A 12,753-nucleotide genomic window follows, 5' to 3' on the forward strand; every position below is an offset into this window, starting at 1 on the left:
AAAGTAATCTCATACTCGTGGGGACTATATCCCCTTGTGAAACGCGTACCTAAAGAGGGTATATAAGGTGGAGCCCGAACTCAGTTCAGGGCGCAAGGCTGAGGCAAGACTGGAAGAAGACGACCAAGACGGAGTGCAGCTGGGCTGGGTTCAGCGGAGCTGTACCGACTCTCTAATTGCAAATAAAGACTTACCCTTGTTGAAATATATACCTCCAAGGAACTCCTTTACACAGATAGTACAGGCGACCGCGAGTGACAGAAATATCAGTGATTTAAAAAGGGTTAGCAAGCTAAACGTTTCCACCAACGTGGTGACCATCTAAGTTGATGACGATTTTAAAAAATCCCAACAAATTAAAATTGTCAAAGTTGGTTCCCAAAACATGGAGCCCGGTGCAGGGCCGTCTCGTCAAATGGGCCACAATCAGCACTGTGCCGAGGGGACTACGAAAACTAAAAGGCCAACAACAAAAAATGTTGACCATATTTTTTTGTTTGTATTATAAAAGATTTAACCAAGAAATCTTCTTGCATAAATATGTATATTTAGCAAGGATTGGCACAGTGTACATACAAAGAGGCAGTCATGTCAATGTTGTTTATCATAAGGTGAGAGACATTAACACCGCAGGTGAACTTAAGATTTTTTTTTCATTGCAAAATGAGCAAATAACATCTTCAAATGGCCTTTGTCACACTATCATTCTCAATCGAGAGTAGCCCCCATGCTTGGTCGGAGAAATGTTTTTTTATCAGCTTTAGCGAGTGACAGCGGTGGTAGTGGTAACATAGGCAGCAGTACCAACTGTATAAAGTTATCACGGAAGGCCGACGAAACAGAAGTGCCTAGTGCCTACAAGAGCCTTAATCTGGTCCTGGCGCGTGTATGTATGTATGTATGCTGAACTTCTTTCGCACCGCACATAGCCAATCGTGCCGGGTCAGCCTAAAATCCTAATGTGCTCAAGCTCCCGTGATAAACACACATCTACAGTCTCCATAACCGGCGAACCACATCGTTTTGTGTTTCTCGAAGTCTGCCTATAATTTCCACCAAACGAGGCAGAGCCCGCTACTGAACGCTCGTGCCCTATCCACACGGCGACATAGAGCGAGTGCATCTCAGTTCCGTCTCCGCACCGACTCTGTACATTTGTTTAGCGAACAATGCAGACTGCATTACACATTCCTGCGGAGGGAGCTGGTAGGAACGTTGGGTTGCTTGGTCAATGGCCAGCGTCAACGGCGGCGTGGTATATTCCACAAATATGCCCGACTGTGAGGGCGGGCACAAGTCGGCGTGAGTAGGTTAAACGTTGAGTTTTATAAGGGCACCACGGGGTGACCAGCCCCTCTCCACCCAGCCCCACCCAGTCCCACCCTCCCCACCCAGCCCCTCCCCACCCTCCCTTCCCCAACAAAAAGCCCCTCCCCACCCAGCCCCACCCAGCCCCCCCTCCCCCCCCAACCAGACCCAACCCCACCCAGCCCCACCCCCCATCCTTGGATGCATGATGGACGGACACAATAATCCCCTGTGGGCTGGTGTGACCAGGAGGTTCCTACCAGTAAAACTCGGCAACTAAAAGAACATTAGTCACCAACGAAAAGAACCACCACACCATTATCAGCAGCGCCACTTTCAAATCCACCAGCGCCATCAACAGCAGCAGCTACCCGTCTCATCACCACGACCGAGTCCACGCAAAATATTTTCGTGCAAATGTTTTGAGAGGTGCAGGCAATCCGATCACTACCTCGGTGAAAAATCAGACTTCAAGTTGGAAAAAATGTGGTCATTTTAATAGTCACGCATACGAATACAGAGTATACATAGTATATACGGTACATATCAAAGATGCAGCACTGTCGTATGGCTATACACGTACGGCATCCTCGTACTTTCACGATGCCGTGGCCATCAACAACGGCAACGTAGAAAATGTGCACATTAAAAACGGTAGAAATCCTCAGTTATATCATATAAAGCGCTTATACAAATTTAATTTAAAATCAAACGACCGCATTCAATGTGCCTGACGCACAAACGAGATTTGCGTACGCAGGCGTTTGCTCACGTGCACAATCTTAATGAGAAGATAAAAAGGCGCTCCATGTCTCAAAGCTGCATTGCCAACACAACACTTTTGGCTGGTCAAAGTTTATTTTTCAAACTCTTTGCAGTTTCGTTATTCCCCCCCCCCCCCACCCAAAAAAAAAACAGAGCAAATTTTATTTTCAAATAAATATTTGTTCGCGCGGAATGTGCGTTCGGTCACTGCATTTGTAAACTCGTCCGCCCTGTAAGCGCAGCACTGCACACGTAGGGTCCTCTTGCCACAATCCACCGCTGAATTGAGGGCCTCACCCAGAGCAACGCTCGATTTTTGTTAGCATACTTCACCACGCGGGAAAGTACGCGCTTGGTCGGGGTGGGCAGCATATACGTGGAAGCATAGAAGCGCAGTACAACAATTGTATTGCACTGCCCCTCCATGACCCAGATCCCATCTCTGAAGCAACCTATGAAACCTGTAAGGTATGGCACAGTCACCCATCCAAGCACTATCTAGGCCCAACCCTGCTTTTCGTCCAAATTCTGACGGGCATTGGGTGCATTGCGGGTGATTCGATCATAGGCACGTACGCACACTTTATAAAAACAAACAAAAAACAACCTTGTGTTTCTGGACACACCCGTCAGCTTGGTCCGTTCGGTTACCTCGTTTCTCAGTTCCCAGCTGGGTTGCCCGGTGAGGCAAGTCAGCTTCCACACCTCTCCGGTGTCGCAATAGGCAGCAGCAGCGGCGGCAGCAGCAGTTGCACTCTCAGAGGTTGGCCGCGCAGGCAGGCAGGCACGCACGGAGCGTAGCCCTCGAACGTAGCGCGAGAGAAATCGCCTGTGTCCCGCGCCGATTGCTTGTCAAGAGTCCGCTGGACATGGGGTCACGGCCAGACGCCTGTGAGCAATAGGCACTTGCGTGTGGGGGTTGTCGTCTTGTAGTTTTCTCCGGTATCGGGTGCATTCTATTACCAGCAGTTGATAGACCATGGCTCGTGATGATAATGTGGCGTGGGTCTGTAGCCCAGGCAAGCTCCTTCACAGCGCATGGCTCATCCGGGGAGCCGACAGACCAACAGATGCTCCATGTTCCGTATGTCACACCCGGTCTGTGTGGCTGCCGCACCGCTCTGAGACGTTGAGAGCAGTGGTAATGCAGGACCACTGGGGGCCCCGGGCATAAATTTAATTTGTGAGGCCCCCGTTCCCCCTTCAAAATATATACAAAATCATAGTGAGATGACAGAATGGATAAGAGACTAGAGATAAGAGATGTAGATAAAAATATCAGGGGTGGTGAGATTGCGGGAGAGAGATGCAGATAAGATAGACGCGAGATAAATTACTAGGTTTGTTGTGTTAATTGGTCTGTTATGTTTATTAGGATTTCAATTCAAGCTCATACTTGATGCACCCCGATTTTTCATTAATCCGTGGCTCCTTGTGCTTCATGGAGGCCTACACTTTTGCTTAGTTTGCTTATGCTGAGCACCGGTTAAAAAGCTGTGTCAGGGCATCTTGTAATACCAGCAGAGATACCAAGACAACGCTGAAAACCAGTTCGTCAGAGTCCATTCCTCTTGGCGCTGCTGTCTGCCAATCTTGCCAGATGAGTTGGAAAATGATCCTCTTGTCCAACCTCCCAGAGACAGATGTGCTCGCCATGGAAAATTTCTCCTGATTGAAAGAAAATATTGACATAGGACAGTGCGTCTCATTACTCCGAGAATATGAGGCTCTGTTCCTATCATCGTTACATTCCTAATCAATCTAAATACCAACAGTACGCTTATTTTGTTCTATTGCAGCATGGTGGAAGAGACGCAGTGGCCTGCGGAGGCCTTCATCCATCAGCGGATTGATCCTGGCCGATGATTATGTTTTGAGAATGCAATTGTTTTTTTCCATGTTTCTATTTTTAAAAAATGTCAATACTATGACGGTCAGTTATTTTGTCAAATCGACTGCTGAATGAAGGCCTCTTTATGCCACATCTCATGTGGGGGTTGTTTGACCATACTTTACCCTGCCGGTCAGTGCAGACTCTTGAAGCGAGGGGCCCAAGTCCAGTTCAGATATCGCTCGCCACTGATGTTAGCCGTGACTGAGAATTAGACTCACGGTTGCCAGGGTCACAGCACAGTGCACGGACCGCTCCCCTGAATGTCTTACCCCTAATTTCATGAAACGGTGCCGAGGCGTTACACGAGACGGAGAGATTCCCATTCGGCACTCTCCCAGAGAGCGGCGTAACTCCACCCCATGTGAGAGAACAGCACCCGGAAATGTGATATCACTACTTTTGAGGTCCCTTTAATTGCCTCATTCACATAGTCAACGACAAGGACCCCTCCCCCCCACCGTGTCGACTCGTTGGGGAGAAATGCTGTTAGGCGAGCACCTATGAAGGCCAGCACGGCACATGAGCGGGTGGGTGGCCAACATCCACCACACCCATCCACCGTGTTCTCGCCAATGCTGATGTTTACACACCGCGCCAGGTATTCATTTAAGGCTGAGTCGACCTCGTGGACGGCCAGGAACAATTCAGATATTCGCTACATGTTATCGGTCGTGAGAGGGAATAGAACTCGGGTCGCCGGGTTCGTAGCACAGCGAGCGAACCACTGCATGACCACTCCCCGTTAGTTGCATTTGTCGTCACACTTTCTCAAGTGTGTTGCCACAAGAGATGTTCAGTGACGTGACAGTCGAAGCAACATTTTCAGTCCTCATCTGGAAAAATGTCAAATTCAAGTAGAAAGTAAAAAACTCCACGTAAAACATAAAGAGTGTGTGCAGTCATTGGTGACCGAGCCGATTTCATCAATTCTCTGCACTCAACAAACCCGGTTTTCATCACGGCTGTTTGCCCCGATTCAAACCTACGATCGCAGCAGTGCCACGTCGGTGTCCACCTGAACCGCCCAACTGCCACCACGATGATGTATATTTATGTTAATTTATTTTCTCTGTGATGATTTTTTTCTTGTAATGTGTATTCTCGTCATTTATGTACTCGTTTTTTATTTGCTAAGTAGTGGGGGTTTTTATTCTTGGTTCTTTCGGTAAAGTCACGTAGAAGGAAAATAATAAAAAACAAATACTATAAAATTCTCACGACCTTTCGATTGCAACACAAGCAATCATCATCAGGTGTGAAAACCACCGCAATTTTATTGTTATTATTTTATTTTATGTTTCCTTTTTCCTTCTACGTGACTTTACCGAAAGCACCAAGAATATGAATCCCTGCAGTCATGAAAGCTTTAAATATAAATTTAGTAGTGGGGGTTTGTTTTTACCATTATCTGTGTGCGGAACTGGATAATTGATGTGCAGCGTTGTAGGATGCAACTGCAAGAATGACGCTCTATACGATTAAATCATTTGTACAATTATTTAAAATCATTTGTACTATTATCTAATCCTGTCTTGTAAAAACATACTTTGCACATCTTAACGCGAGTTCCGTTCGGTGTAAAGTGTTCATCATCCCCGACGACCGTGATGTCCTCACCAGTGCACACTTACCAAGAGAAGCCAGCCTCCGGCAGCTTCCACTCTTCATATTCTAGAAAGTCTTCCCTTCACCTAAAGAAAGAAAACGGGTGAATAAATTGATGAAAAATAAAAACACATTTCACCCTTTTCTGGCAATAAAACTGGAGGTGTTAAGACGTTCAAACACCAAATATAAACCTTTTGCAAGGCATCAAGTACTGCATTAACCATATTTGTGGCAAAAAACGCAAGTAAACATGCACTAATAATATACTCGCGTTGTCTTTGAAACTGATTGGCCTACAGCAGAGACAGCCTTGTTGATGGCCTAGTCTCACCAGTCTTAGACCAGAGAACGCCACAAGGCGCACGGCAGAGAGGCAATGCAAGTTCCAGAACACTTATAGCTCGGGGCGAACAGTTATATCTACCTTTTTGCCAGTCTACAAAATGATGAAAAATAATAATCGGTTTTACCCTTTTCTGGCAATAAAAGGTGTTAAGATGTTCAAACACCAAATAGAAACCTTTTGCAAGGCATCAAAAGTCTACATGAGCCACAGGTGAATAAATTTACAATTAAAAAAATTACACTTTTCCTGCTAGAAGTAACGGTGCAGCCCTTGCAATTGTTTGTTCACGGCACTTCTCGCGGAAGGGCCTCCCGCTAGAAGGGGCCCTGTAGACCCTGTCTAGAAATGAAATTGTTTGGCCTACTCTTCCACGCTGGCCAGACGTGTTGCAAGAGCCTGGTGAAGCCACACTTCACCCCACCACACGTGGCCTGCCGGTCAACTGTGCTGTACCCATGAATACTGCTGGGCGCACAAACGTGGGCGGGGTTTTAAGAAACCTGCACCATTGTTGGCGAGCGATTGAACCGGCGAACTCTGGACTGCAAGTGTAGTCTGATAAGCATTACGTCACCACGGCAGCATCCGCATATAATCCCGACTTGCACTGCACAGAGTTTATTGTTTCACGTCGATTCGTGTTCGTACGCACGCAGTGTCTTCTATCCCTCGTGCGTCACGGGATGTTTTTGTTCATGACTTCTGTTCGCTTTCACTCTGCTGTTTGCTTCATTGCTCGACTTTGTTTGTTTTCTTTTGTCATTTGGGTGGCTCACGTGCCACCGTTGCAAATGAGGTTCATGCAGCCTCGATGCCGCCTTGCAATCGGTGTCTATTCGATGTCCGAACATCTTTACACCTCCCGTGTTATTGCCAGAAAGGGTGAAATCCATTCTTCGTTTTCATCATTTGGACACTGCCAAAAAAACGGGTCCCTTAGACATCGATCTCGTGAGAGTTCCCACCCGGTTAAAACTAGGGGGGACAAACATTTCGCTGGTGGGAACAAATATTGATGGGAGGTGCAAAATTAAATTTCACGGTCTCCACGGCCGATCACCGACCTCCGCTGGCATCGTGGCGTCCGGCGGCTCGACCCGGCGGGCGGCGGGCCCCAGCTCCACGGCGCGCGCGCGCTGCGCAAAGTGCAGCGAGCAGATCGTCTCGGCCGCGTGACGCGCCGCCGGGGCCACCTGGTCAATCGCAGTGCAGACGACGCGCGTTTCATCACAGCTGGACCGCGTGCTGTTCGGCATGGTGCCCGACATTGCACTCCACGTGCCGGGCGACACGCAGCGCGGCCAAAGAGCACGCGCACCGGAGAGAGAGGCTCCGTACAGCAGCACGGCCGCCAAAACCTGCACAGTCGTAGGATACTACGCAATTGGGATTTCATCAAGTGCTTAAATGCGACTCACCGCGTATGTACATGCAATCGATCAGATCGTAGAGAACAAAACAGTGGGCCATTTAGAAGCCAACCAACCACTGCGCAGAGGCGCGATGCGAGAAACGCGGGTGAAATTGCACGATTACGACGCGGATTGACATTGCTTCCAAATGCACCAGCGTCTGAACACGCTGCAGAAACAGCGGGCGTGTTTATTGTAGAGAGAGGCAGTCACTGATAGGCAGAGGGAGAGAGGAAGGTGTTGAGGCCTTGGACTTGAAGAGAGGCAGGGGAGGCGACAACTGCCGATAAACTATTGCTTGTAAACACTTTCTTTGGTCTGCAATCACTTTCGTCATGAGCGATCATCTCAAATAACCCTTGTTTCTGGCGCATTGAGACCTACTGTATGGGAGCCACGGCTTAAATAATAAATGATGATGATGAAGACAGCGCGGATAGCTGTAGGGGGGAAGGGAGTTCCATTCAATGGGGGGCAGCAGCGGAAAAACAAGAAACCTTTCGTGACCTGTAATAAATCCCCACCGTCCCTCCGACCCGGCCGTGGGCAAGCGCTCCTCCTTCCCCGCACGGCTCGCGAACTCTCACCTGGATGACCATGAGCGTCTTGCTCTCCCGGGCCAGCGAGTCTTGCAGGAGGTACGTGAGCTTCGAGTTCCGGAAGGGGACGTGCGCCTGCTTGGCCCGCAGCGCTTGGATCACGTCCCCGAGCGCCGCCAGCGAGCGGTTGATGTTCTGGGCCTCGCGGAGACGGTCGCCCTCGGCCCGCGACTTGGCGAGCCGCTCCGAGCCCGCCAGGTCCACCAGGTTCAGCCTCCCTGCGACCGAGTGCCGAGGGTCATGTGCGCTGTACATGCACAATGTGTCTTTACTTACTTCAACGTTTATCGATGAACCTACCACATTTCTGGCAGGCTCGAACAGGGACATGCGGTGAGTTGAACAGGCCCTCTCTGTCTCAGTCCCGGCCACTTTTACAAAGCCACGCCGACTCAACCTCTAATCCCGCACAGTGAGCATGTTGGCCCCACCCGCTGCTTCATGTGCCCCAGCCCACTGTTCAGGTGCCCCAACCCACTGTTCAGGTGACCCCGCCGACTGCCCAGGTACCCCACCCACTGCTCAGTTGACCCACCCACTGTTCAAATAGCCCCACCCACTGTTAAGGTAACCCCGCCCACTACTCAGGAAGCCCCGCCCAATATTCTTTGAGTCTTTCGGTAAAGTCACGTAAGTAGAAAACAAAATAAAAAAATTGTTTTAAAAATACAAAAATTATACAATTAAAATGTTTTGTTTTTCTATCTACGTGGCTTTACCCAAAGACCCAAAGAATATTAATTCCTGCAGTCACGAAAGCTTTAAGTCAAGATTACAGCCCCACCCAATGTTCAGGAATCCCCGTCCACTGTTCATATAAATCCGCCCACTTCATATAAACCCGCCCACTGTTCAGGTGCCCCACCCACTGTTCAGGAAGCCCCGCCCACTGCTCACAGGCCTTGCCCATGGCTCAGGTGGCCCGAGTCGCAGAAAAGGTTAAACCGGGGATAAAATCCTGATTTTTGCAAATGCTTCGGATCACCGGGATGGCCTTTCTTTGAACCGGCACTGCCCCAGTCAAACCAAGTACATTTAGCAGACTTACTGCAAGTGTGCCAAAACTCATCAGGTTTCCAGTCGAAAACTTGTGGCAGTTTTCGGCAGGCAAGGCCTTCGAGCAGCAGCGGGGGGATTAATGTCAGCGCAACGCCGCTCACCGTGGCCACGAAGCCAGTGGTCGAGTGGGCGTCGCCATGTAAAAGTGGGAGGGGGTCTACGGAGGGCAGGGGAGGCTTGCCAAGCCCAACATGTGTCCTGGTTGAGCCTCCCGGGAAATGTGTTACCTCTCCTCCACAGACCCCCATCCCTGCCCCAACCCCCGCCGCGACCCCGCAGAAACACAGCTTGGCCACGCATCGGCATGGCCACAGCTGCCCGCACGGTGCCCGCCCGCCCGGCCGGCCCTGCGCGCACCTCGTGTGCTGGTGCCCGTGATGGAGTTGGTGGCGCTGACGGTGACCAGGATGAGCGCGTGGGAGCGCGAGCTGTGCTCGTTCATGTTGGTGCAGTGCGTGGCGCGGTTGCTGTGGCCGAGGGACACCAGCTGTTGGGAGACGTCAACGCCGCGGTGACATACGTCTGAGAAGTGGAATGTGTTTTCGCTTTCACTGCGAGCATTAAAGTAGGAGGCGAGCAGCTACAGAGCAACCCACCACTTTCACGGGGGACACGTCACGCTCCAGTTGATTTACAGGTGTTCAACATTCCACTTATAATTCAGAACTAAAGGTAGCATGAGGATCAGAATTTCACCAAAAACACGTGAACACTTCCCCCTTTACAAAAAAAATCCTGGTTTTTTTTCAGATGGCGTGAGCTGTTATTATCATTACATTTGACTTGGAGAGTGAAAACAACATTCAGCGTAGAACACTAACGTCTCGGCAACCACTGCTTCACTGCCATCTGCGGGGGTCGCAATGCAACAGACATTGCCAGCAGGTGCGTAACAAATGGAGCACGGGGGGAAATCGCAAGCCCAATCATCACCCGTGCGTTGCGGCAAATGGATAACGGTGGGCGTGGCTAAGGGTACAAACTATACGCTCTTTTTTATTTCACCAGGTAAGGCCCGATGAAGCGACCTGGCCACAAATGTTAGCTCAATGAAGTGGCTCATAGTGTGGAAATTTAAAGCAGCCAAATGCTCAAATTGCATGTTGTGTTTCTAATTGTGGTAGGAAAAACCGGAAGACCCAGAGAAGAATCCACGCGACCACGGGGAGAGAGAGAGACACGCAAACCCCAAATACACACAGCAGCAGGCGTCAGGGGTCGCAATCAAACCCACGACCTCCTGTATACCAGGCGAGGAAGTTAACATCTCCTAGCCACCGTGATGATGATGGTGAGAGAGACACGCAAACCCCAAATATACACAGCAGCAGGCGTCAGGGGTCGCGATCAAACCCACGACCTCCTGTATACCAGGCGAGGTAGTTAACATCTCCTAGCCACCGTGATGATGATGGTGAGAGAGACACGCAAACTCCAAATATACACAGCAGCAGGCGTCAGGGGTCGGGATCAAACCCACGACCTCCTGTATACCAGGCGAGGTAGTTAACATCTCCTAGCCACCGTGATGATGATGATGAGAGAGACACGCAAACTCCAAATATACACAGCAGGCGTCAGGAGTCGCGATCAAACCCACGACCCCCTGTATACCAGGCGAGGTAGTTAACATCTCCTAGCCACCGCGGCGCGCCCAGAGACGAGAGTGGTCGCGATCAAACCCACGACCTCCTGTATACCAGGCTAGGTAGTTAACATCTCCTAGCCACCGCGGCGCGCCCAGAGACGAGATTCACCCTGTGGACGTCGCCGAGCGAGGACACGGGCTCCTGCCGCAGGCCGGGCACACACAGCTCGCCGCTGCCGTCGGGGCAAAGTCGGATGTCCAAGCGGCCGTGCCCCTCGCTCCCGAGCAGATCCCTGCCACACGAAGACAAAGATCCCACAACCCCCCGCCGTTAAAGCCTTTGGCAGACTGTTGGGGCAAGTGCTGTTTTGCAAGCACCGATGAAGAACGCACGCGCACGTACGCGCAGGGCGGGGGGGAAGGGAGCGTCGTTACGTGACACCTTACAGCGTGGTCAGGGCTCATGCTGCATTTCCATGGACATTCTAAAGAGAGATCTTTTTCTCTGTGGAACTCAACCTTTTGCTCCACCTCCCTCACCCCACCCACCCTGCCCCCCTAAGGCCAGAGGTAAGAGATCACATTCAAACGATCTTTCAAAAGTAAAGAAGAGTCCAAGAGTTGCGCAATGCTTTTCGCGAGCTGACATCTACTATTTAGTCATTTTCAGCCACGTGTTTTGTTAGCTCGCCTTTTCACTAATCGTGTGAATGTAGCATCGGTGCACAGCTGCTGAGGCTGCCAAGTTCTGCCCGTCCCGTGGGACAACATCGACCGACGGGCCCCTGCCCGCTGCCATCGCTCGCACTGCTCGCAAGAAGCCCTCACCGCAGAGTCTCGTTGTAAATCTCCAGCATGCTGAGCGACAGCGTGTACCGCCACTCATCCTGCCGCTCTTCCATCTCCTGGAAGAGGTGCTGCAGCGCTCGCTGGTTGATCCCAGGCGCCTTGGCCGTGCCCTGCGCGCGCAGAGGATGCTGACGATGGTGATAGTGTACTTCTATGCTCCTTGGTCTCCGCTGCCGACCTTCAACACGCACTAGTCCGGCGTGGTCGAATAACCCCATCGCTCGACCCACACGGCGCGGAGAGGCCCTCATCCAGGAGTGGCCCTACGCGTGGAGCCAGACGCGGGACGCGCCGTGTTCACCAGCGAGGGAGATTACCTCCATGGTGTACGTCTTGCCCGAGCCCGTCTGGCCGTAAGCAAAGATGCAGATGTTGTAGCCATCCACGCAGGACATCACCAGGTCCTGTACCTCCCTGAACACCTGGCGGGGTAGACACATGCCCGTCGAGGTGTCTCGAGGCGGAAAACGTGCGGCGGCGCGAGCAGGCGTGCGTGCGTGCGTGCGCACAAGACCAGCAGCTTCCACCTCGTTTGAAATTCACACGGCACGTCCGTTCGTCAGTAAGGAATAGCATAGCAAGGCACTCCTGTAAAATAACCTCGAATAAATAAATTCAGCACAATTCATCATCGTTATCATGTCATGATCGATCCACTGGAGGATGAAGGCCTCCGACCGAGGCTCCTGTGGGACCCCGAGTCGAGTCTGCGGTCGCAGTTCACGAACCAAACTGGTACAGTGCAGGCGGCGCCAGGCACAAGCGCGGCCGAGTGTCGGGGGCGAGTGCGTGAGTACGTGCATGCGTGAGTACGTGCGTGTGTGTGTGTGTGCGCGCTAACCTCCTCCTGGGAGGCGTGCGGGGGGAAGACGCGGTCAAGCTGGAAGGAGTGCTGGCGCCCTCGCTGCACCACGTGCACCGCGCCGTCGTCCTCGGGGTCCACCTGCACCACGCTGTGCGCCGGCGTGCCCTCCCCGTCCTCCTCGATCGCCGGACGCACGCGGCACAGCACGCGGATGTTGCCTAACGCGCGTGCGTGTGTGCGTGCGTGCGTTCAGAGGGGTTCACCGCCGCCTACCGGGCAGGTTCACATTCAAGCGCGCGGCTCGACGGCTCTGCCGTTCTGCACGACGCCCGACGTTTCGCTCCGCGAGCCGCGAGCACGGGCAGGAGCTGAAGGAGTGCTCGGCACGTGGAGCGGCGAGGCGCGTCGGACGCCGTGCCGTACAACTTGCGGCACGCGACGCGGAAACGATCGCGGAGCTGCACGGCACAGACGCGCAAAACCTGTGCCGTGACCCTGTGGTCAAATAGCGTGGACGCTC

General features: G+C 51.8%; 1 protein-coding gene across 5 annotated transcripts in view; it reads right to left on the minus strand.

The window, feature by feature from the left end:
- Positions 1 to 1,783: 1,783 nt before the first annotated feature.
- LOC133354798 (kinesin-like protein KIFC3) overlaps positions 1,784 to 12,753 on the minus strand; it is a 47,633-nt gene continuing 36,663 nt past the window's right edge. For all 5 annotated transcript variants that reach the window (XM_061571920.1, XM_061571918.1, XM_061571919.1 and 2 more), the window contains 9 exons: positions 12,270 to 12,451; positions 11,746 to 11,850; positions 11,408 to 11,538; positions 10,749 to 10,872; positions 9,349 to 9,478; positions 7,921 to 8,150; positions 6,986 to 7,114; positions 5,599 to 5,658; positions 1,784 to 3,741 (listed from right to left, as the gene is read on the minus strand). In XM_061571920.1, coding sequence (XP_061427904.1) covers positions 5,632 to 5,658; positions 6,986 to 7,114; positions 7,921 to 8,150; positions 9,349 to 9,478; positions 10,749 to 10,872; positions 11,408 to 11,538; positions 11,746 to 11,850; positions 12,270 to 12,451 — 1,058 coding nt within the window. In that variant the 3' untranslated portion in view covers positions 1,784 to 3,741; positions 5,599 to 5,631. The remainder of the gene's footprint in view (positions 3,742 to 5,598; positions 5,659 to 6,985; positions 7,115 to 7,920; positions 8,151 to 9,348; positions 9,479 to 10,748; positions 10,873 to 11,407; positions 11,539 to 11,745; positions 11,851 to 12,269; positions 12,452 to 12,753) is intronic.

Source organism: Lethenteron reissneri, chromosome 49, assembly GCF_015708825.2.
Source record: "Lethenteron reissneri isolate LAM-NWPU_2019-01 chromosome 49, ASM1570882v1, whole genome shotgun sequence".
NCBI classification, from domain to species: Eukaryota; Metazoa; Chordata; class Hyperoartia; order Petromyzontiformes; family Petromyzontidae; genus Lethenteron; species Lethenteron reissneri.